At 48.1% G+C, this 23,991-nt stretch overlaps 1 protein-coding gene across 1 annotated transcript in view; it reads left to right on the top strand.

The window, feature by feature from the left end:
• The window catches only part of SNUPN (snurportin 1), a 55,120-nt gene extending 31,914 nt beyond the window's left edge, over positions 1-23,206 (top strand). Inside the window, exons 7-9 of the mRNA XM_063926407.1 lie at positions 7,947-8,024; positions 8,179-8,259; positions 22,652-23,206. Of these exons, the coding sequence (XP_063782477.1) occupies positions 7,947-8,024; positions 8,179-8,259; positions 22,652-22,906 (414 nt within the window). The 3' untranslated portion in view covers positions 22,907-23,206. The remainder of the gene's footprint in view (positions 1-7,946; positions 8,025-8,178; positions 8,260-22,651) is intronic.
• Positions 23,207-23,991: the final 785 nt, after the last annotated feature.

Raw genomic sequence — 23,991 nt, 5'->3', positions numbered from 1 at the left:
GCGATATGCAATGCTCTGCTGCACGGAGCTCATCTGCTCCGAGGTCAAGCCATTCAAGTTCAGTCGGGCAATGCCACGGCGGTGGCATACGTCAATCAACAAGGAGGAACAAAGAGCAGGGCCTGCATGAGGGAAGTATCAAAGATTATCCTTTGGTTTGAACGGAATGCAAGGGAGGTGTCAGCCATTTTCATTCCAGTAGTGGACAACTGGGAGGCGGACCTCCTAAGCCACCACGACCTCCATCCAGGAGAGTGGGACCTGCATCCACAGGTGTTCCGGATGATAACATCTGTGGGGTCGTCCACAGATCGATCTGATGGCCTCTCTGCTCAACAACAAGCTTCCGTGCTATTGTTCCAGGACGAGGGACCCTCTAGCAGCGGCGGTGGATGTTCTGATGGCACCGTGGGAGTACCAGCTAGTGTACCTGTTTCCTCCGATTCCCTTATTTCCCCGGATCCTAAAAAGAATCCGAAGAGAGGGGGTACAGGCAGTTCTCATAGCCCCCGACTGGCCTCGAAGAGTCTGGTATGTGGATCTTCTGGCCATTGCAGTGGAAGAACCCTGGACCCTCCCACTATGGGAGGATCTTTTTCAGCAAGGGACGTTCGTTTACCTGGATTTACGGCGGCTTCGTTTAATGGCATGGCGGTTGAGCGGAACATTCTAGCTATGAAGGGTATTCCGGATAAGGTCATTACCATCATGGTTCAGGCCAGGAAGCCTGTCACGTCGAAGCATTACCACCATGTCTGGAACGGAATCTGGTCTCCTGGTGTGAGGGCCGAGGATGTCCATCTGCAAATTTCAATCTGGGGCGCTTTTTGCGCTTCCTGCAGTCTGGCGTGGATATGGGCCTATGGTTGGGCTCCATCAAGGGTCAGATCTCGGCCTTGTCCATCTTCTTCCATAAGAAATTGGCTGCTCTGCCTGAGGTACAGACATTCCTGCAGGGTGTCCTGTATATTCAACCTCCCTTTGTGCCGCACACGGCTCCTTGGGATCTCAACGTGGTTCTGACATTCGTACAGTCCTCTTGGTTTGAGCCTCTGATGTCAGTAGAAGACCCAATTCCTTACATAGAAGATGGTGATGCTCTTAGCCTTGGCTTCCGCTAGGCGGTTTTCAGAGCTGGGTGCTTAGTCCTGTAGGAGTCCCTACCTGGTCTTTCATGCGGACAAGGCAGAGCTCAGGACTCGTCAACAGTTTCTGCCGTAGGTGGTCTCTGCGTTCCACCTGAATCAGCCTCTTGTGGTTCCGGTGGCTTCGGCCACTGCCTCTCTTCCTGAGTCCTTGGACGTGGGACGAGCCCTGAGGATTTGCGTCAAGAGGACTGAGACTGTCCGAAAATCAGATTCCTTGTTTGTCCTCTATGATGCTCGCAAGAAAGGTCTTCCTGCTTCCAAGCAATACATCGCCCGTTGGATTAGGTTTACTATTCAACAGACCTATGCTTTTGCGGCCTTACCTGTTCCTAGGTCTGTCAAGGCCCACTCTACCAGGTCTGTGGGTTCTTCCTGGGTTGCTGCCCGTGGTGTCTTGGCTTTGCAACTATGCCAGGCCACTACCTGGTCTGGGACAAACACGTTTGTCAAGTTCTACAGGTTTGATATCCTGGCCACGGAGGATGTCCAGTTTTGGACATACGGTGTTGCAGGCGTCTCAGCACGTTCCCACCCGTTCTGGGAGCTTTGGAACGTCCCCATCGTAATTCAGTGTTCCCGGTTTCCCTTATGGATGATAGAGAAAAGAGGATTTTAATTGCCTACCACTAAATCCTTTTCTCTAACGTCCTAGTGGATGCTGGGGACTCCGTAAGGACCATGGGGAATAGACGGACACCGCAGGAGACAGGGCACTTTAAGAAAGAATTTGGATACTGCTGTGCTCTGGCTCCTCCCTCTATGTCCCTCCTCCAGACCTCCATTTGAATCTGTGCCCGGACGAGCTGGGTGCTACTTAGTGAGCTCTCCTGAGCTTGCTAAAAAGAAAGTATTTTGTTAGGTTTTTTTATTTTCAGAGAGATCTGCTGGCAACAGACTCTCTGCTACGTGGGACTGAGGGGAGAGAAGCAGCCCTACTCACTGAAGATAGGTCCTGCTTCTTAGGCTACTGGACACCATTAGCTCCAGAGGGATCGTACACAGGATCACACCCTTGGTCGTCCGATCCCGGAGCCGCGCCGCCGCCCCCCTCGCAGAGCCGGAAGACAGAAGCCGGTGACAGAAGCAAGAAGACTTCGAAATCGGCGGCTGAAGACTCCAGTCTTCATATGAGGTAGCGCACAGCACTGCAGCTGTGCGCCATTGCTCCCACACTAAACCCACATACTGCGGTCACTGTAGGGTGCAGGGCGCCCTGGGCAGCAATTAGAGACCTCTTGGCAAAAGTGGGCATATATACAGTTGGGCACTGTATATGTGCATGGGCCCCTGTCATATTTTTACACAGAAACGCGGGACAGAAGCCCGCCGCTGAGGGGGCGGGGCTTCTTCCTCAGCACTCACCAGCGCCATTTTCTCTCCACAGCTCCGCTGAGAGGAAGCTCCCCAGACTCTCCCCTGCAGAATCACGGTAGAAGAGGGTAAAAAGAGAGGGGGGGCACATAAATTTGGCGCAAAAACAGTATATACAGCAACTACTGGGTTAACACTAAGTTACTGTGTGACTCCTGGGACATATAGCGCTGGGGTGTGTGCTGGCATACTCTCTCTCTCTGTCTCTCCAAAAGGCCTTGTGGGGGAACTGTTTTCAAATAGAGCATCCCCTGTGTGTGTGGTGTGTCAGTACGCTTGTGTCGGCATGTTTGACGAGGAAGGCTATGTGGAAACAGAGCGGGAACAAATGAATGTGGGGTCGCCGCCGACGGCGCCGACACCTGATTGGATGGATATGTGGAAGGTTTTAAATGATAATGTTACTTCCTTGCATAAAAGGTTGGATAAAGCTGAAGCCTTGGGACAGCCGGGGTCTCAGCCCATGCCTGATCCTATGTCGCAGAGGCCGTCAGGGTCTCAGAAGCGCCCACTATCCCAAATTGTTGACACAAATGTCGACACGGATTCGGACTCCAGTGTCGATGGCGATGATGCAAAGTTACAGCCTAAAATGGCTAAAGCCATCCGTTACATGATTATAGCAATGAAGGAGGTGTTGCACATCACAGAGGAAACCCCAGTCCCTGACAAGAGGGTTTATATGTATGGGGAAAAAAGGCAAGAGGTGACCTTTCCCCCTTCACATGAGTTAAATGAGTTATGTGAAAAGGCTTGGGAATCTCCAGATAGAAAACTGCAGATTTCCAAACGGATGCTTATGGCGTATCCTTTCCCGCCAACGGACAGGTTACGCTGGGAATCCTCCCCAAGGGCAGACAAAGCTTTAACACACTTATCCAAGAGGGTAGCCCTACCGTCACAGGATACGGCCACCCTAAAAGATGCTGCGGATAGAAAGCAGGAGGGTATCTTGAAGTCCATTTATACAGATTCAGGTACCCCTACTAAGGCCGGCGATTGCGTCGGCCTGGATGTGTAGTGCTGTAGCAGCGTGGACAGATACCTTATCTGAGGAACTTGATACCTTGGACAAGGATACTATAGTACTGACCCTGTGGCATATAAAAGACGCTGTCCTATATATGAGAGATGCTCAAAGAGACATTAGCCTACTGGGCTCTAGAATAAATGCAATGTCGATTTCTGCCAAAAGGGTCCTGTGGACTCGGCAATGGACAGGCGATGCCGAATCAAAAAGGCACATGGAGGTTTTACCTTTACAAGGGTGAGGAATTGTTTGGGGACGGGCTCTCGGACCTGGTCTCCACAGCTACGGCTGGAAAGTCAAATTTTTTGCCATATGTTTCCTCACAACCTAAGAAAGCACCGTATTGCCAAATGCAGTCCTTTCGATCACAAAAAGGCAAGAAAGTCCGAGGTGCGTCCTTTCTTGCCAGAGGCAGGGGTAGAGGAAAGAAGCTGCACAATACAGCTAGTTCCCAGGAACAGAAGTCCTCCCCGGCTTCCACTAAATCCACCGCATGACGCTGGGGCTCCACAGGCGGAGCTAAGCCCGGTGGGGGCGCGTCTCCGAAGTTTCAGCCACAAGTGGGTTCACTCCCAGGTGGATCCCTGGGCTATAGAGATTGTGTCTCAGGGATACAAGCTGGAATTCGAAGAGATGCCACCTCACCGTTACCTCAAATCGGCCCTGCCAGCTTCCCCCTTAGAGAGGGAAATAGTGTTAGCTGCAATTCACAAATTGTATCTTCAGCAGGTGGTGGTAAAGGTTCCCCTCCTTCAACAGGGAAGGGGTTACTATTCGACCATGTTTGTGGTACCGAAACCGGACGGTTCGGTCAGACCCATATTGAATTTAAAATCCCTGAACATATACCTGAAAAGGTTCAAGATGGAATCGCTCAGAGCGGTCATCGCAAGCCTGGAAGGGGGGGATTTTATGGTGTCTCTGGACATAAAGGATGCTTACCTTCATGTCCCCATTTATCCACCTCATCAGGCGTACCTCAGATTTGTGGTACAGGATTGTCATTACCAATTCCAGACGTTGCCGTTTGGTCTCTCCACGGCACCGAGAATATTTACCAAGTTAATGGCGGAAATGATGTGCTCCTGCGAAAGCAAGGGGTCACAATTATCCCATACTTGGACGATCTCCTCATAAAGGCGAGGTCCAGAGAGCAGTTGCTGATCAGCGTAGCACGCTCTCGGGAAGAGTTACAACAGCACGGCTGGATTCTAAATATTCCAAAGTCGCAGTTGATTCCTACGACTCGTCTGCCCTTCCTGGGCATGATTCTGGACACAGACCAGAAGAGAGTTTATCTCCCGATGGAGAAGGCTCAGGAGCTCATGACACTGGTCAGAGACCTATTAAAACCAAAACAGGTGTCGGTGCATCACTGCACGCGAGTCCTGGGAAAGATGGTGGCATCATACGAGGCCATTCCCTTCGGCAGGTTCTTTGCGAGGACCTTTCAATGGGATCTGTTGGACAAGTGGTCTGGATCACATCTACAGATGCATCGGCTGATCACCCTATCCCCCAGGGCCAGGGTGTCTCTCCTGTGGTGGCTGCAGAGTGCTCACCTTTTCGAGGGCAGCAGATTCGGCATTCAGGACTGGGTCCTGGTGACCACGGACGCAAGCCTCCGAGGGTGGGGAGCAGTCACACAGGGAAGAAATTTCCAAGGTCTGTGGTCAAGTCAGGAGACTTGTCTTCACATCAACATCCTGGAACTAAGGGCAATATACAACGCCCTACGTCAAGCGGAGATCCTGATTCGCGACCGACCGGTGCTGATTCAGTCAGAAAACATCACCGCAGTGGCTCATGTAAACCGCCAAGGCGGCACAAGGAGCAGGGTGGCGATGGCGGAAGCCACCAGAATTCTTCGCTGGGCGGAGAATCACGTAAGTGCACTGTCAGCAGTGTTCATTCCGGGAGTGGACAACTGGGAAGCAGACTTCCTCAGCAGGCACGACCTCCACCTGGGAGAGTGGGGACTTCATCAAGAAGTCTTCACACAGATTGCAAGTCGGTGGGATCTGCCACAAGTAGACATGATGGCATCCCGCCTCAACAAAAAGCTACAGAGGTATTGCGCCAGGTCAAGAGACCCTCAGGCGATAGCTGTAGACGCTCTAATGACACCGTGGGTGTTCCAGTCGGTCTATGTGTTTCCTCCTCTTCCTCTCATACCCAAGGTGCTGAGAATCATAAGAAGAAGAGGAGTGAGAACAATACTCATTGTTCCGGATTGGCCAAGAAGGACTTGGTATCCAGAGCTGCAAGAAATGCTCACAGAGGACCCATGGCCTCTGCCTCTAAGACAGGACTTGTTGCAACAGGGGCCCTGTCTGTTCCAAGACTTACCGTGGCTGCGTTTGACGGCATGGCGGTTGAACGCCGGATCCTAGCAGAAAAAGGCATTCCGGATGAGGTTATTCCTACGCTGATAAAGGCTAGGAAGGACGCGACGCCTAAACATTATCACCGTATATGGCGAAAATATGTTGCTTGGTGTGAGGCCAGGAATGCCCCTACGGAGGAATTCCAGCTGGGCCGTTTCCTTCACTTCCTACAGTCGGGAGTGACTTTGGGCCTAAAATTGGGTTCCATTAAGCTTCAGATTTCGGCCCTATCCATTTTCTTTCAAAAAGAACTGGCTTCTCTTCCTGAAGTTCAGACGTTTGTAAAGGGAGTGCTGCATATTCAGCCCCCTTTTGTGCCTCCAGTGGCACCTTGGGATCTTAACGTGGTGTTGAGTTTCCTGAAGTCACACTGGTTTGAGCCACTTAAAACCGTGGAGTTAAAAATTTCTCACGTGGAAGGTGGTCATGCTATTAGCCTTGGCGTCAGCTAGGCGTGTGTCAGAATTAGCGGCTTTGTCACATTAAAGCCCCTATCTGGTTTTCCATATGGACAGGGCGGAATTGCGGACCCGTCCGCAATTTCTGCCAAAAGTGGTGTCATCTTTTCATATGAACCAACCTATTGTGGTGCCTGTGGCTACTCGTGACTTGGAGGATTCCGAGTTACTAGATGTGGTCAGGGCTTTGAAGGTTTATGTGGCCAGAACGGCTAGAGTCAGGAAAACTGAGTCACTGTTTATCCTGTATGCACCCAACAAGCTGGGTGCTCCTGCTTCAAAGCAAACTATTGCTCGCTGGATCTGTAACACGATTCAGCAGGCTCATTCTGCGGCGGGATTGCCGCTGCCAAAATCAGTAAAAGCCCATTCCACAAGGAAGGTGGGCTCTTCTTGGGCGGCTGCCCGAGGGGTCTCGGCATTACAGCTTTGCCGAGCAGTTACTTGGTCGGGTTCAAACACTTTTGCAAAGTTCTACAAGTTTGATACCCTGGCTGAGAAGGACCTTGTGTTTTGTCATTCGGTGCTGCAGAGTCATCCGCACTCTCTCGCCCGTTTGGGAGCTTTGGTATAATCCCCATGGTCCTTACGGAGTCCCCAGCATCCACTAGGACGTTAGAGAAAATAAGATTTTACTTACCGGTAAATCTATTTCTCGTAGTCCGTAGTGGATGCTGGGCGCCCGTCCCAAGTGCAGACTTTTTCTGCAATGCTTGTATATAGTTATTGCTTACATAAGGGTTATGTTATAGTTGCATCAGGGTTGATCTGATGCTCTATTGTTGTTCATACTGTTAACTGGGTAAGTTTATCACAAGTTATACGGTGTGATTGGTGTGGCTGGTATGAGTCTTACCCTGGGTTCCAAAATCCTTTCCTTGTAGCTTTTCCGGGCACAGTTTCTTTAACTGAGGTCTGGAGGAGGGACATAGAGGGAGGAGCCAGAGCACACCAGTATCCAAATTCTTTCTTAAAGTGCCCTGTCTCCTGCGGAGCCCGTCTATTCCCCATGGTCCTTACGGAGTCCCCAGCATCCACTACGGACTACGAGAAATAGATTTAGCGGTAAGTAAAATCTTTTTTTCTCGTAGTCCATAAGGGATACTGGGCGCCCGCCTCTGTGCTTCACTTTCCTGCAAGTTCTTGTTCTTGTGTCAAGTTGTTAATTTACAGCTGTTGCTGTTTTTCTAGTTTCACTAGCAGTTGCTAGTTTTGTTGTTGCTGTGTGCTGGTTCGTTACTCTCACCACTCGTGTCTTATGTTTCCTCCTCTCAAGTATGTCTTCTCCTTCGGGCACAGTATTCCTAGACTGAGCTGTGAGGGAGGGCATAGAGGGGAGGAGTCGGCACACCGAGTTGAAGAAATTAAAAGTGCATCGGCTCCTTTGGACCGCATCAATACCCCATCGTAATTCAGTGTTCCCAGTATCCATTATGGGCTACGAGAAAAGGATTTACCGGTAGGTAATTAAAATCCTCTTTTTGAATGTTATAAATGGGATGCTGTTGAATTTCCACAATGTTTAAAAGGGAAACCTATTCTCTTTTGGTAGACCGATTTTCGCTTTTATTGGCTTGAATCAAAGCTCCAGGAACAAGATGAACTATGTGATATATCCAAACGCAACCCAGTAAGTAGCGCATGAGTGTGAGCAACAATTCTAGGGTTATTGATTCCTCTGTGGAGGGAGGGAATAGAATTCAGTAGGATGCTATTGAAGAAAATACCATACAGCATAACATCCTATTCTGTCATCTTTGTTGTCTTTTTTCCTTTTCTTCAAGTTCAAGTTTGTTGGCCTGCAGAATTTCCCCTGCTCTCTGGACTCCATACAGAATGTTCTCATGCAAACCTTTCCATATAAGGTATAATGTATATAGTGTTTTATAAGACCTATGGGGGCAGTGAAGCATGATATTCTGTTCTTTTCATACAAATTGTAGATATTAGGGATTCAAATAAATACAAGCACTATGTAAATGTACTTTAAAAAGCGTTAGTAATTACATGAAAGAGCTGTTTCTTAATGGGATTTAAAGGGGTAATTATAGTCTACAATAAACCTTCACTGGTGTGTGAATGTGTGAAAGCCGTTTGTGGTAGGGTCAAAATTGGTAGTGTATCTGTGAGCCAAATCTGATTTCCCCTACCACTAAGCGATTGTCTTATCGTAGATCCAGATAGCACCAGATCAAATAATGTTAGTGTATGTGCAGTGAACATTTATCATACACTGTGCTCACTTCATAAGGCCTTCCAAAAGTTAAACTTAAATCTTTTGACGTAGTAAAAATAAAACATTATTAAAAAGTTGAAAAAATATACATATTAAAAAACTGTACATTACACTCTGTATACAGTCACCTCCATTTTGGCCATCCTCCCCAAATGGTCTAGAGTACCTAGTAGCATTTCAAGGGTTTAGCTTCAAATCTGCTTGTATCAAAACCCTGGGAGGGCAATAAAGATTATATATTCCTGCCTAGTCTAAATAGAGCTATTTTGAGATGAGGTGAGACCCTTGGCTTCTGTCCCTCACCAATTTAAAATGTTAGGCTGATCACAGGGAGCTGGACTACCCACCCTCACGTCTGTGAAAGAATAGTATAAAAGGAAAGCTTATAGCCCATGTAAACTTCTACAGTTTTGTGAAATACTGGTAAACATAATTTCTCTGACGTCCTAGTGGATGCTGGGGACTCCGTAAGGACCATGGGGAATAGCGGCTCCGCAGGAGACTGGGCACAAAAGTAAAGCTTTAGAACTACCTGGTGTGCACTGGCTCCTCCCCCTATGACCCTCATCCAAGCCTCAGTTAGTTAGATTTTTGTGCCCGAACGAGAAGGGTGCACACTAGGTGGCTCTCCTGAGCTGCTTAGTGAAAAGTTTAGTTTTAGGTTTTTTATTTTCAGTGAGACCTGCTGGCAACAGGCTCACTGCATCGAGGGACTAAGGGGAGAAGAAGCGAACTCACCTGCGTGCAGAGTGGATTGGGCTTCTTAGGCTACTGGACATTAGCTCCAGAGGGACCGATCACAGGCCCAGCCATGGATAGGTCCCAGAGCCGCGCCGCCGGCCCCCTTACAGAGCCAGAAGACAGAAGAGGTCCGGAAAATCGGCGGCAGAAGACGTCCTGTCTTCAACAAGGTAGCGCACAGCACTGCAGCTGTGCGCCATTGCTCTCGGCACACTTCACACTCCGGTCACTGAGGGTGCAGGGCGCTGGGGGGGGGCGCCCTAAGACGCAATAAAAACACCTTGGATGGCAAAAAAAAAATGCATCACATATAGCTCCTGGGCTATATGGATGAATTTAACCCCTGCCAGAATACATAGAAAAACGGGAGATAAGGCCGCCGAGAAGGGGGCGGAGCCTGTCTCCTCAGCACACTGGCGCCATTTTCCCTCACAGCTCCGTTGGAGGGAAGCTCCCTGGCTCTCCCCTGCAGTCACTACACTACAGAAAGGGTTAAAAAAGAGAGGGGGGCACTAATTACGCGCAGTATTACAAATACAGCAGCTATAAGGGGAAAAACACTTATATAAGGTTATCCCTGTATATATATATAGCGCTCTGGTGTGTGCTGGCAAACTCTCCCTCTGTCTCCCCAAAGGGCTAGTGGGGTCCTGTCCTCTATCAGAGCATTCCCTGTGTGTGTGCTGTGTGTCGGTACGTTTGTGTCGACATGTATGAGGAGAAAAATGATGTGGAGACGGAGCAGATTGCCTGTAATAGTGATGTCACCCCCTAGGGGGTCGACACCTGAGTGGATGAACTGTTGGAAGGAATTACGTGACAGTGTCAGCTCTGTATAAAAGACAGTGGTTGACATGAGACAGCCGGCTACTCAGCTTGTGCCTGTCCAGACGTCTCATAGGCCGTCAGGGGCTCTAAAGCGCCTGTTACCTCAGATGGCAGATATAGACGCCGACACGGATACTGACTCCAGTGTCGACGGTGAAGAGACAAATGTGACTTCCAGTAGGGCCACACGTTACATGATTGAGGCAATGAAAAATGTTTTACACATTTCTGATAATACGAGTACCACCAAAAAGGGGTATTATGTTCGGTGAGGAAAAACTACCTGTAGTTTTCCTGAATCTGAGAAATTAAATGAGGTGTGTGATGATGCGTGGGTTTCCCCCGATAACAACTGATAATTTCTAAAATGTTATTGGCATTATATCCTTTCCCGCCAGAGGTTAGGGTGCGTTGGGAAACACCCCCTAAGGTGGATAAAGCGCTCTCACGCTTGTAAGAACAAGGGCTCTACCCTCTCCTGAGATGGCCGCTCTTAAGGATCCTGCTGATAGAAAGCAGGAGGGTATCCTAAAATGTATTTACACACATACTGGGGTTATACTGCGACCAGCAATCGCCTCAGCCTGGATGTGCAGTGCTGGGTTGGCGTGGTCGGATTCCCTGACTGAAAATATTGATACCCTAGATAGGGACAGTATATTATTGCCTATAGAGCATTTAAAAGATGCATTTCTATATATGCGTGATGCACAGCAAAATATTTGCCGACTGGCATCAAGTCTAAGTGCGTTGTCCATTTCTGCCAGTAGAGGGTTATGGACACGACAGTGGTCAGGTGATGCGGATTCCAAACGGCATTTGGAAGTATTGCCTTATTAAGGGGAGGAGTTATTTGGGGTCGGTCTTTCAGACCTGGTGGCCACGGCAACAGCTGGGAAATCCACGTTTGTACCCCAGGTCGCCTCTCAACATAAGAAGACGCCGTATTATCAGGCGCAGTCTTTTCGTGGGCAAGCGGGAAAAAGGTTCCTCATTTCTGCCCCGTGACAGAGGGAGAGGAAAAAGGCTGCAGAAATCAGCCAGTTCCCAGGAACAGAAGCCCTCTCCCGCCTCTGCCAAGCCCTCAGTATGACGCTGGGGCTTTACAAACAGAATCCGGCACGGTGGGGGCCCGTCTCAATGAATTTCAGCGCGCAGCGGGCTCACTCGCAAGTAGACCCCTGGATCCTTTAGGTGATATCTCAGGGGTACAAATTGGAATTCGAGACGTCTCCCCCTCGCCGTTTCCTAAAGTCGGCTTTACCGATGTCTCCTTCTGACAGGGAGGCAGTTTTGGAAGCCATTCACAAGCTGTATTCCCAGCAGGTGATAATCAAGGTACCCCTCCTGCAACAGGGAACGGGGTATTATTCCACACTGTTGTGGTACCGAAGCCGGACGGCTCGTGAGACCGATTCTAAATCTAAAATCTTGAACACTTACATACGGAGGTTCAAATTCAAGATTGAGTCACTCAGAGCAGTGATTGCGAACCTGGAAGAAGGGGACTACATGATGTCTCGGGACATCAAGGATGCTTACCTTCATGTCCCAATTTACCCTTCTCACCAAGGGTACCTCAGGTTTATGGTACAGAACTGTCACTATCAGTTTCAGACGCTGCCGTATGGATGGTCCACGGCACCCCGGGTCTTTACCAAGGTAATGGCCGAAATGATGATACTCCTTCGAAGGAAGGGAATTTTAGTTATCCCTTACTTGGACGATTCCCTGATAAGGGTAAGATCCAGGGAACAGTTGGAGGTCGGTGTAGCACTATCTCAGGTAGTGTTGCGGCAGCACGATTGGATTCTCAATATTCCAAAATCGCAGCTGATTCCGACGACTCGTCTTCTGTTCCTAGGGATGATCCTGGACACAGTCCAGAAAAAGGTGTTTCTCCCGGAGGAGAAAGTCAGGGAGTTATCCGAGCTAGTCGGGAACCTCCTATAACCGAGCCAAGTCTCAGTACATCAATAAAATGGTTCTGGGAAAAATGGTGGCTTCCTACGAAGCAATCCCATTCGGCAGATTCCACGCAAGAACTTTCCAGTGGGACCTGCTGGACAAATGGTCCGGGTCGCATCTTCAGATGCATCAGCGGATAACCCTGTCACCAAGCACAAGGGTGTCTCTCCTGTGGTGGTTGCAGAGTGCTCATCTTCTAGAGGGCCGCACATTCAGGACTGGGTCCTGGTGACCACGGATGCCAGCCTGCGAGGCTGGGGAGCAGTCACACAGGGAAGGAAGCTTATGGTCAAGCCTGGAGACATCACTTCACATAAATATCCTGAAGCTAAGGGCCATTTACAATGCTCTAAGCTCAGCAAGACCTCTGCTTCAAGGTCACCCGGAGTTGATCCATTCGGACAACATCACGGCAGTCACCCACGTAAACAGACAGGGTGACACAAGAAGCAGGAGGGCAATGGCAGAAGCTGCAAGGATTCTTTGCTGGGCGGAAAATCATGTGATAGCACTGTCAGCAGTATTCATTCCGGGAGTGGACAACTGGGAAGCAGACTTCCTCAGCAGACACGACCTCCACCCGGGAGAGTGGGGACTTCACCCAGAAGTCTTCCACATGTTTATAAAACTCGACAAGTATTGCGCCAGGTCAAGGGACCCTCAGGCAATAGCTGTAGACGCTCTGGTAACACAGTGGGTGTACCAGTCAGTGTATGTGTTCCCTCCTCTGCCTCTCATACCCAAGGTACTGAGAATTATAAGATGGAGAGGAGTAAGCACTATATTCGTGGCTCCGGATTGGCCAAGAAGGACTTGGTAACCGGAACTTCAAGAGATGCTCACGGAGGATCCGTGGCCTCTACCTCTAAGAAGGGACCTGCTCCAGCAAGGACCCTGTCTGTTCCAAGACTTACCGCGGCTGCGTTTGACGGCATGGCGGTTGAACGCCGGATCCTGAAGGAGAAAGGCATTCCGGATGAAGTCATTCCTATCCTGATCAAAGCCAGGAAAGATATAACCGCAAAACATTACCACCGCATTTGGCGAAAATATGTTGCGTGGTGCGAGGCCAGTAAGGCCCCGACGGAGGAATTTTCAACTAGGTCGATTCCTACATTTCCTGCAAACAGGAGTGTCTATGGGCCTGAAATGGGGGTCCATTAAGGTTCAAATTTCGGCCCTGTCAATTTTCTTCCAAAAAAGAACTAGCTTCAGTCCCTGAAGTTCAGACGTTTGTGAAAGGGGTACTGTATATACAGCCTCCTTTTGTGCCTCCAGTGGCACCTTGGGATCTAAATGTAGTTTTTGGGTTCCAAAAGTCACATTGGTTTGAACCACTTAAATATGTGGAGTTAAAATATCTCACATGGAAAGTGGTCATGCTGTTGGCCCTGGCCTGGGCCAGGTGCGTGTCAGAATTGGAGGCTTTATCCTGTAAAAGCCCTCATCTGATTTTCAATTCGGACAGGGCGGAATTGAGGACTTGTCCTCAGTTTCTCCCTAAGGTGGTTTTCAGCGTTTCAGCTGAATCAACCTATTGTGGTGCCTGCGGCTACTAGGGACTTGGAGGACTCCAAGTTGCTAGACGTTGTCAGAGCCCTGGAAATATAGGTTTCCAGGACGGCTGGAGTCAGAAAATCTGACTCGTTGTTTATTCTGTATGCACCCAACAAGCTGGGTGCTCCTGCTTCTAAGCAGACTATTGCTCGTTGGATTTGTAGTACAATTCAGCTTGCACATTCTGTGGCAGGCCTGCCACAGCCAAAATCTGTAAAAGCCCATTCCACAAGGAAGGTGGGCTCATCTTGGGCGGCTGCCCGAGGGGTCTCGGCTTTACAACTTTGCCGAGCAGCTACTTGGTCAGGAGCAAATACGTTTGTAAAATTCTACAAATTTGATACCCTGGCTGAGGAGGACCTGGAGTTCTCTCATTTGGTGCTGCAGAGTCATCCGCACTCTCCCGCCCGTTTGGGAGCTTTGGTATAATCCCCATGGTCCTTACGGAGTCCCCAGCATCCACTAGGACGTCAGAGAAAATAAGAATTTACTTACCGATAATTCTATTTCTCGTAGTCCGTAGTGGATGCTGGGCGCCCATCCCAAGTGCGGATTGTCTGCAATACTGGTACATAGTTATTGTTACCAAAAAATCGGGTTATTGCTGTAGTGAGCCATCTTTTCTAGAGGCTCCTCTGTTATCATGCTGTTAACTGGGTTTAGATCACAAGTTATATGGTGTGATTGGTGTGGCTGGTATGAGTCTTACCCGGGATTCAAAATCCTTCCTTATTGTGTACGCTCGTCCGGGCACAGTATCCTAACTGAGGCTTGGAGGAGGGTCATAGGGGGAGGAGCCAGTGCACACCAGGTAGTTCTAAAGCTTTACTTTTGTGCCCAGTCTCCTGCGGAGCCGCTATTCCCCATGGTCCTTACGGAGTCCCCAGCATCCACTACGGACTACGAGAAATAGAATTATCGGTAAGTAAATTCTTATTTTCTCTTCTCACAACCTCCTGTGGTCCTGTGTGCAACAAATTAAAACTCTGTTTACTCCACCCACTAGCTGTCCTGCAGTAATCCTAAGTTCTCCTAAAATAATACTGTGCCAAGTAGCCAATACTGATTACTGTAAGCAGCCAGTAGGGATTCAGCCAGAGCAAACCAGCAAAGGCGTTCTGCAGCAGCTCCATATTGCCCAGGAAGTGTTAGTGGTTCAAGATGCTGGTGATGGAGCCTATAAATTCCAGTAATTACCCTTCTTCAACTGGGTACACCACATTACTACCGGGCGGACACTCTGTCGGTAAGTGCACTATTGAGAGTAGTCAGTGGTGACAAGTTTGTGAAAATAAGTGAAATCCCAAAATGAGGGCTAGTATAGTATACCCAACCAATCACTCCACCATGTGTTCATGGAGCCCCTAAAAGTGTCAGACCTTAGTTGCAGTACTGGTTTATGGAATTCTTGTACTATGGGGAACCAGGTATAACCAGGTTCCTGGGGAAATTGGTAGATCGCCAAAAGTGAAAATTGACATGGTCATGAAGAGATGAAACATTTAAATGAGTTATGTAAGAATCAACAATCCTTTTCTCGTAGTCCATAGGAAATACTGGGATGGTCTTAGTACCATGGGGTATAAATGGGTCCTATTGGAGCCTTTGCACTTTAAATCTTTAGAGTGTATGCTGGCTCCTCCTCCCTATGACCCTCCAATAGACTCAGTCTAGAAAACTGTGCCCGAGGAGACGAACAAACACTGAGAGAAGGAAACAAGTAGAGGAAAGTGGTGAGATTTCGAGCCAGCACACAACAGCAAGAAGACAGTAACATAACCATACAAGAAAAAATAGCGACAGCAACAGCTGATCCAACCTGTAACAACGTTTGCAGGAACAAAACCGAAGCACCGAGGTGAGCGCCCAGTATCCCCTACGGACTACGAGAAAAAGAATTACCGGTAGGAATCAAATTCCTATTTTCTCTAACGTCCTTGGGGATACTGGGATGGTCTTAGTACCATGGGGAAGTCCCAAGGCTCCCAGACCGGGTGGGAGAGTGCTGAGACCCCTGAAAAACAGATTGCCCAAACTGAAGGTCATTATTAGCCAAGGTGTTGAACTTGTAAAACTTAATAAACATATTCGACCCTGACCAAGTGGTAGCTCGGCACAGCTGTAAGGCCGGGACACCCCGGGCAGTAAAGCCTGTTGGATAGTAAGCCTGATCCATTGCGCAATAGTCTGCTTAGAAGTAGGACAGCCAATCTTGTTGGCGTTCTACAGTACAAAAAGCGAATCAGACTTCCGTGTCCGAGCAGTCCTCTTGACATAAATCTTCAAAGCCCGTACAACATCCAAGGACTTTGGAGTAGCAGCAGTGTCAACAACAACCGAAACCACTATTGGTTGGTTGATATGAAAGGCAGATACCACCTTAGGCAGGAACTGCTGACGAGTCCTGAGTTCAGTTCTATCCTCATGAAACACCAGGTAGGGACTCTTGCACAATAAAGCCCCTAGCTCCGACACATGTCTTGCCGATGCCAAAGCCAACAGCATGACCGTCTTCCACATGAGATACTTCACCTCAACCATGTATAAGTGTTCAAACCAGTCAGACTGGAGGAATTTGAGAACCAAATTGAGATACCACGGTGTCGTGGGGGCCACAAAGGGAGGCTGAATATGAAGTACACCCTGCAGAAAAGTCTGTACTTATGGGAGATCAGCCAACTGTTTTTGGAAAAATATAGACAGAGCCTAAATCAGAACTTTAATAGAGCCTAAACATAGGCCCATGTCCATTCCTAGAAAGAAAGGTGAACAAGTGCGCTGTCAACAGCAGCTGGTAAAGGGGTGGTCTAAACCCCAAATGGTTAAAAAGTGTGTAAAAAAAAAAAAAAAAAAAAAAGATATACCAGCGCTGGCTGTATAGGTTAATAATTTATTATCACAGATTAAAAAGTTATAATATTATCAAAAACAATAAGATTACATATAAAGTAAGTATTGTGCCAAGAGTGGTCAGCCACTAGTTGCCCAATAATAAATTTGTTCCTGCTAGGAAAATTACCCTTATAATCATGGAAAATCACAATATTAGAATTTGCAGATTAGATGATCCAGGTCTGTAGACCTTAAATTGATATTACCAGTGGTGTTCACTTGGAAATGGCAATCGTCCCCTTGTTATCAGCTGGAATGTCATTTGAATGCTGGTGGGGTATCCACACCACTGAAACAACAATAACTGGTTGGGAGAAAGCAATCTCAAATTAGGTCAGCTGGAATGTCCTTTGTGTGCCAACAATTACTGTTGTTGAAACAAGTGACGAATTTCCAAATGGGGTAACAATTCCAAAGTGTTGCAGGAATAAGGAGTGTCTCCTCTTGTTAGGGTACAGATGGCATCAGGCTCAATGTCCATTCCTGACTGAAGGAAATGCAGGAAACGGGCCAGATTGAAATCAACAGCAGAATACTGTCGACCACACCAAGAGATATATCTCTTCCATATGCGATGGTAATGTTTCGACGTGACCCCCTTTCTGGCTTGGATCATAATCGAGATAACGTTTGGCGGGATACCTTTTCTGGCAAGAATTCTCCCTCTCAACAGCCATGCCGTCAAACATAGCCGTGCTAAGTCTGGATAGACGAACGGCCATTGCTGAAGAAGACCCTCCCGAAGCGGCAGAGGCCAAGGATCTGTGATTGACATGGCCAGGAGGTCTGCATACCAGGTTCTGTGTGGCCAATCCGGGGCAATCAGAATTACCCGAACTCTTTCCCTTTTTATTCTTTTGAGAACTCTGGGAAGTAGAGGAATTGGAGGAAACAAGTACACCATCTGGTAAGACCATAGCGTCGTCAGAGCGTCCACAACCGTTGCCTGCGCATCCCTTGTCCTGGAACAATACCACAGGAGCTTGTTGAGTCGAGAAGCCCTCATGTCGATTTGCGGAAATCCCCACCGCTGTGCTATCTGCTGGAACACCTGCGGATGAATGCCCCATTCTCCCAGGTGCAGGTCGTGGCTCCTGTGGAGGTCTGCTTCCCAGTTGTCTACTCCCAGAATGAAGATGGCCGATATGGCTTTGGCATTTTGTTCTGCACAGAGGAGTATCTTGGATATCTCTCTCATGGTGGCTCTGCTTTTTGTTCATCCTTGTCGGTTCATGTATGCCACCGCTGTTGCGTTGTCCGACTGTACTTGAATGGCCTGATTCTGAAGAAGATTTGAGGCCTGTAGAAGGGCATTGTAAATTGCCATGAGTTCCAGAATATTTATTGGAAGGACTGTTTCTTGACTCTACCACCTTCCTTGGAACTGAGCCCCCAGGGTCACTGCTCCCCCAACCTCTGAGGCTCGCATCTGTGGTTAAGAGAGTCCAATCCTGAATTCCGAAGGCTCAACCCGCCACCATGTGAGAGGTCTGCAACCACCACAGCAGGGAAATCCTGGCCCTGGGCGAGAGACGTATCATCTGATGCATCTGTAGATTTTAACCTGACCACTTGTCCAGTGGATCCAGCTGGAAGGGTCGTGCGTGGAATCTCCCGCATTGGATTGCCTCGTAGGAGGCCACCATCTTTCCAGTAAACGTAAGCAAAGATGCACCGAGACCTTGTTTGGTTTCAGGAGGGAACGGACCATCGTTTGAATTGTCCTTGCGTTGTCCAAAGGAACGAAAACCCTCTGAGACACAGTGTCCAGGATCATACCCAGGAACTGAAATCTCTGCGTCGGTTCTAGGTATTTCTGCAGATTGAGAATCCATCTATGCGACGTGGGCAGTCGAGTTGTGAGGCTGATGCTTTCCCTCAACTGATCTCTGGACACAGCCTTGATCAGATCGTCCAGATATAGAATGATGTTCATTCCCTGTTTGTAAAGTAGTAGCATAATCTCTGCCCTCACCTTTGTGAAGACCCTTGGTGCCGTTGAGAGGCCAGCAGGTAAAGCCTGGAATTGGTAGTGACGGTCCTGCAGTGCAAACCGCAGATAAGCCTGATGAGACGGCCAAATAGGGCTGTGAAGGTACGTGTCCTTGATATCCAGGGACAGTAGGAACTCCCCTTCTTCCAGGCCAGAGACCACTGCTCTCAGATTCCATCTTGAATTTGAACACGCGTAAATACGGGTTCAGTGATTTGAGGTTTAGGTCCGGTTTTGGTACCACAAACAGGTTGGAGTAATATCCCCTGTTCTGTAGGTGTGGCGGCACTGGAACAATGACCTGCATCTGTAACAGTTTTGAATAGCTTCCTGTAGGGTCACCCTTGTTTCTTGTGAAACTGGTAAGCCTGATCTAAAGAATCTGTCAGGTGGGATAGTTTGGAACTCTAACCTGTAACCCTAGGATATGAGTTCCCTGACCCAGGAATCCTGGCAAGAATTTTCCCAGACTTGACTGAAGTATTTCAGGTGAACACCCACATGCAGATCCCCCAGAGCATGAGGCCAACCGTCATGCGGAAAGGCTTAGAGGATGCTGAACCTGAGCTCTGTTCCTGGAGACCAGCGGCCGCTGGTCTACGAGGTTTACCTCTGTTACCTCTGGAGGCACCCCTGGCCTTGCCTCTAAATCTGGCAACCCGAAAGGACTGCAGATTGGATCCAGAGTAAGTTTGTCTTGCTGGCGGAGCCGTAGGCGGTAAATAGGTAGACTTACTGGCAGTAGCCTGAGAAATCCATTTGGTCAGCTCTTCGCCAAACAGGGTCTCACCTGTGAACGACAAGTTCTGCACTCCCTGTTTAGAGTCCGCATCCGCTGCCCGCTGACACCGCCATCACTGAAGCGTGTGCACTGATCAAGCCTATTTCCTTGATCGCCTCACACACAAGATTTGCAGAGTCGTGTATATGTTTGAGGAGGGTGACCACTTCAGCCTGAGATATAGGGGGTCATTCCGACCCGATTGCTTGCTGCAGTTTGTCGCAGCGCAGCGATTGGGTCAGAACTGCGCTGGCGCCACAGTGCGCCGGCGCATGGCAGCTTTTGTTGCCTAGCGATCGCCTCTGAGACAGAGGCGGTCGCTCGGCGGGAGGGGGCTGAACGGCGGTGTTAAGCAGCCGTTTAGGGGGAGCGTTCCAGCCAACGCAGGCGGGGATGGGCCGCTGCGGCCAGTGGCAGCGACAATTATCTCCCGGCCAGCCGCAGGAGCTGCACTGGCCGGGAGTTACTCCTCAAATACAAAGGCATTGCCGCTGTGCGATGCTTTTATATTGGGGCGGGGGGGGGGGGCGGCACTGACATACTAGCCTAGCCCTGTGCTGGGCGTCCCCCCGCATGTCGGGGAAGATGATCGTAGCTGTGCTAAATTTAGCACCGCTACAATCAACTCGGAATGACCCCCAAAGTGTTGAAGTTTTTTATTAAATTACCTGACCATTTGGCAATGGCTCGTGTAATCCAACTACACTCTATAGTGGGTCTCTGAGCAATTCCCACTGCAGTATACAGGGATTTGAGAGTAGTCTCAATTTTACGATCCGCTGAATCCTTTAGGGAGAAAGCACCAGATACAGGTAGTACAGTCTTGCTTAGAGAGACCGAAGCATCTACCGCCGGCGGATGTTCCAACGCTTTCCTATCCTCCGGAGGAAAAGGAAAGGATGACAACAACCTCTTAGGGGTTTAAAATTTCTCGTCAGGATTAACCCATGTCTCTTTAAAGAGTGTGTTCAATTTCTTTGAAACAGGAAAAGTAGCAGCATATTTTGGTTTTACAGTGAAAAAAATGTTTCCTCTGCCATGTCTGTCTCTTTATCAGGGATATTCAGGACCTCTCTAATATAGTATATTAGAGCTTCTATTCCCTGAGACAGAGTACCATCCCCCACCACTACATCCACCTCCCCTTCCTCCAGATCTAAATTGTCATTATCAGAATCAGAGTTGAGTACTTGGGCTATTGTACGCTTTTGTTGAATAAGTACAGGGGACTGAGACGCTGGTCTGTGGTCTGAATGCTTAATTATAAAATCAGGCATAGACTTCTTCAAATCCTGCGTCTTTTGCTTGGCCTAAGCGAGCTCAGTGGAGATGGTAGTAAACATCCCTTTAATAGGGACTAGCCATGCTGGCTCCTGCAGACTGCTTTCATGAGAAGGGATACTACATTGTGTACATATCCGTGATCCTTCCGGGGAAGGGTAAAACTTTGTGTTACATGACTGACACAGAGACTTTTTGCTAGACATACTGTTCAGCAGAATGCACACAGGACAAAGGGTAAAGCACAATTAACCCAACCAGCCTGCTAGCAGAGACAGAGGGAGAGAGAAGCGGCACACCTGCCCCTATAGCTAAAAGCAATGCTTCGTTTGGGCAGGGGACTAAGTACACAATTAGAGAACTTAGTACATATATGTAGCTCCAACTTACTATAACGCCTTTGGTACCGCTGAGGTGCTGTAGAGAGTCTTGGGGGAGCAGCGCTTCCCTGCAGCCAGCGTCTGAATGCAGAGAGAAATAGCGCCTCTGGATCCGCTCTGCCCTGAAACCCTCCCCTTCAATGACACGCGGTCTTCCTGCTTTTCTTTTCTTTTTTTATACTGGCATGTCTCTGTTACATATGAAAACGGGGTTAGAACCCCTTTTCAACACCAGCGCCAGTGTGGGTATTGACCTGAGACATAGCCGCCCCGTTGTGGAGCCGTGCGAGTCTTCACCCTATTGCCGCCAATGGAGCCGGCTACCCGCTACCCGGGACACCAGCCCTGCACTCGCCACTCTTCATCTCTTCAGCTATGTTAGGGGTGGCGGCGTGCTGCAGGAATGTACGCTTACCTTCAGCGGCTTGCGACTAGTTCCCTCGGGAGCTATATCTTGTCAGCGGGGATCGGAACCTTTAACCCTATAAGAGATTGGTACCGTCCCGCCTAAGTCCCACGATGCAGGCAGGCTGCTGCCAACCAGTCCTGTCTGAAAATAACAAACATTAAAATAAATGCAGAAAACTCTCTGGAGCTCCAGAGGATGTGACCGGCTCCTTTGGGCACATTTTCTAACCGGAGTCTGTTGGAGAGGTGTGGGGGTAAGGAGCCAGCACACATTCTAAAGATTTAAAGTGCCAAGGCTCCAATAGGACCCATCTATACCCCATGGTACGAAGACCATTCCAGTATCACCTAGGACGTTAGAGAAATGATTATTTATTTCCACACATACAGAAATTTTGCAATAAATTCTCAGTGGGGCTAATTCAGGATTTCATTTTCATAGCTGTAATGGTTCCGTGCATAATGGTTTACATCGACACTTAGTGCAGTTTAAAAATCTTGAAAATAAGAGGCAATTACTGGGGGTCATTTACAAAAAGAGCTTCACACCAGCATGTGTTCTGCTGCAGTGATGTTTATGAATGAGCATATTGTGTGTAGAAGGTGAGGCTGAAGATCCCGCACCCAAGCACAGACTACTATGACATTCCGCCTTCCCTCTCACTGAATTCAACTTTTAATTTTCTTCTACTATATGGACTGTATAATTCTAGTTAATTTTTTTATATACCTTTTTGAAGATTAAGGGGAATATGGTTGCATTTAATTTACGTTTACAAAAATATTCTAATTTATCATTTTGTATTTGTTTTTTAATTTTTATGCACCGTTTATGTTCTGTTTACTTTTCACAAGGGAGCTGGCTATAATTTAATGAAATATGCTGATTTGTTACATGTCTGTTTCTCGTCAGATTATTAAATATCTTGTCCCATAAAATAAATTATAATTTTTGGAAATTTTTACATAAGTGGATTACAACTCCAGTCTGGCAGTGGTAAGCAGGCCAGAGATTGACCAAGGCCTTCCTAAAATGTCCTCCTCTGCATTTTCCTACATACATGCAGAACCTCTGTGTATTCATAGTTTGGAAACACTTTGTTGTGCATCCAATTGTAAATGCCTTTGGTGTCTTCTAGTGGAATGTAACATTTTGTGTGTCTCTATACTTCTATTCTCCTCTCACTTTTAGGTGGATGGACTTTTGTTTTACCATAAGCGCACCCACTACACTCCAGGTAGTACTCCGCTGGTTGGATGGCTACGCCCTTACATGGCACCTGAAATCTTAGGCTTCCCTACCCCACCAGGACCCCTAGCAGAGAAGCCAGCGTATGCACAAGAACAAATGCGTCAAATTCTAGAACATAAGAAGGGAGGAAAGGGAGCAGCAGAAGGTGGACGCTATGAACTAGAACATCTTTCCACACTCGCTTCATCTGAATGAAAAGTGTGCGTAATAGAGATACTGTGAAATACTGCTACCCTTACGTTTTATAAGAAAGAAATCTACTAATAATGCCTTCAATACATCCACATCATCGTCCATAACAGCTGCCATTCCTCTAGATAGAAATCTCCCTTAAACCAGATCAGTAGCTTACAACAAGACAAGTTTTGTGGACATCTCGAGGTGTGTGTAGACTTAATTTGCTGTCACAAGGAAAAGAACACTTACCAGGACTATACACATCTGTATAGTGTTTATGCAATTAAACATTTACTAATAAATCTATTTAAATAGGAATCTACATTTTATTTTAGCTGTCACAATGCGGCTTTAAATTGCCTTATTTTGCACTGTATTGTTTGCATTCTTTAGCATGTACAGTATATTTGGGCTTTGTTCTCTATTCATCAGTGCTTCTATAAAGTCATACTCTGCTCACTAGTATGTTGCTAAGATTTTCAAGAAAAACCTAGCAAAATATCATATCTGGTCTCATACAAATATGTGCTGTATACACCATCATTGCCGGACCAACTAGGATTTAGGGATCTGTGCTGCATGCACCACCATTGCCGGACCAACTAGGATTTTGGGATCTGTGCTGCATGCACCACCATTGCCGGACCAACTAGGATTTAGGGATCTGTGCTGCATGCACCACCATTGCCGGACCAACTAGGATTTAGTGATCTGTACTGTATGCACCACCATTGCCGGACCAACTAGGATTTAGGGATCTGTGCTGCATGCACCACCATTGCTGGACCAACTAGGATTTAGTGATCTGTACTGTATGCACCACCATTGCCGGACCAACTAGGATTTAGTGATCTGTACTGTATGCACCACCATTGCCGGACCAACTAGGATTTAGGGATCTGTGCTGCATGCACCACCATTGCCGGACCAACTAGGATTTAGGGATCTGTGCTGCATGCACCACCATTGCCGGACCAACTAGGATTTAGGGATCTGTACTGTATGCACCACCATTGCCGGACCAACTAGGATTTAGGGATCTGTGCTGCATGCACCACCATTGCCGGACCAACTAGGATTTTGGGATCTGTGCTGCATGCACC

The sequence above is a fragment of the Pseudophryne corroboree genome, chromosome 6 (genome assembly GCF_028390025.1).
Source record: "Pseudophryne corroboree isolate aPseCor3 chromosome 6, aPseCor3.hap2, whole genome shotgun sequence".
Lineage (NCBI taxonomy): Eukaryota > Metazoa > Chordata > Amphibia > Anura > Myobatrachidae > Pseudophryne > Pseudophryne corroboree.
Note: the sequence above shows the minus strand (reverse complement) of the source record. Positions and strands in the feature narration are given on the sequence as shown.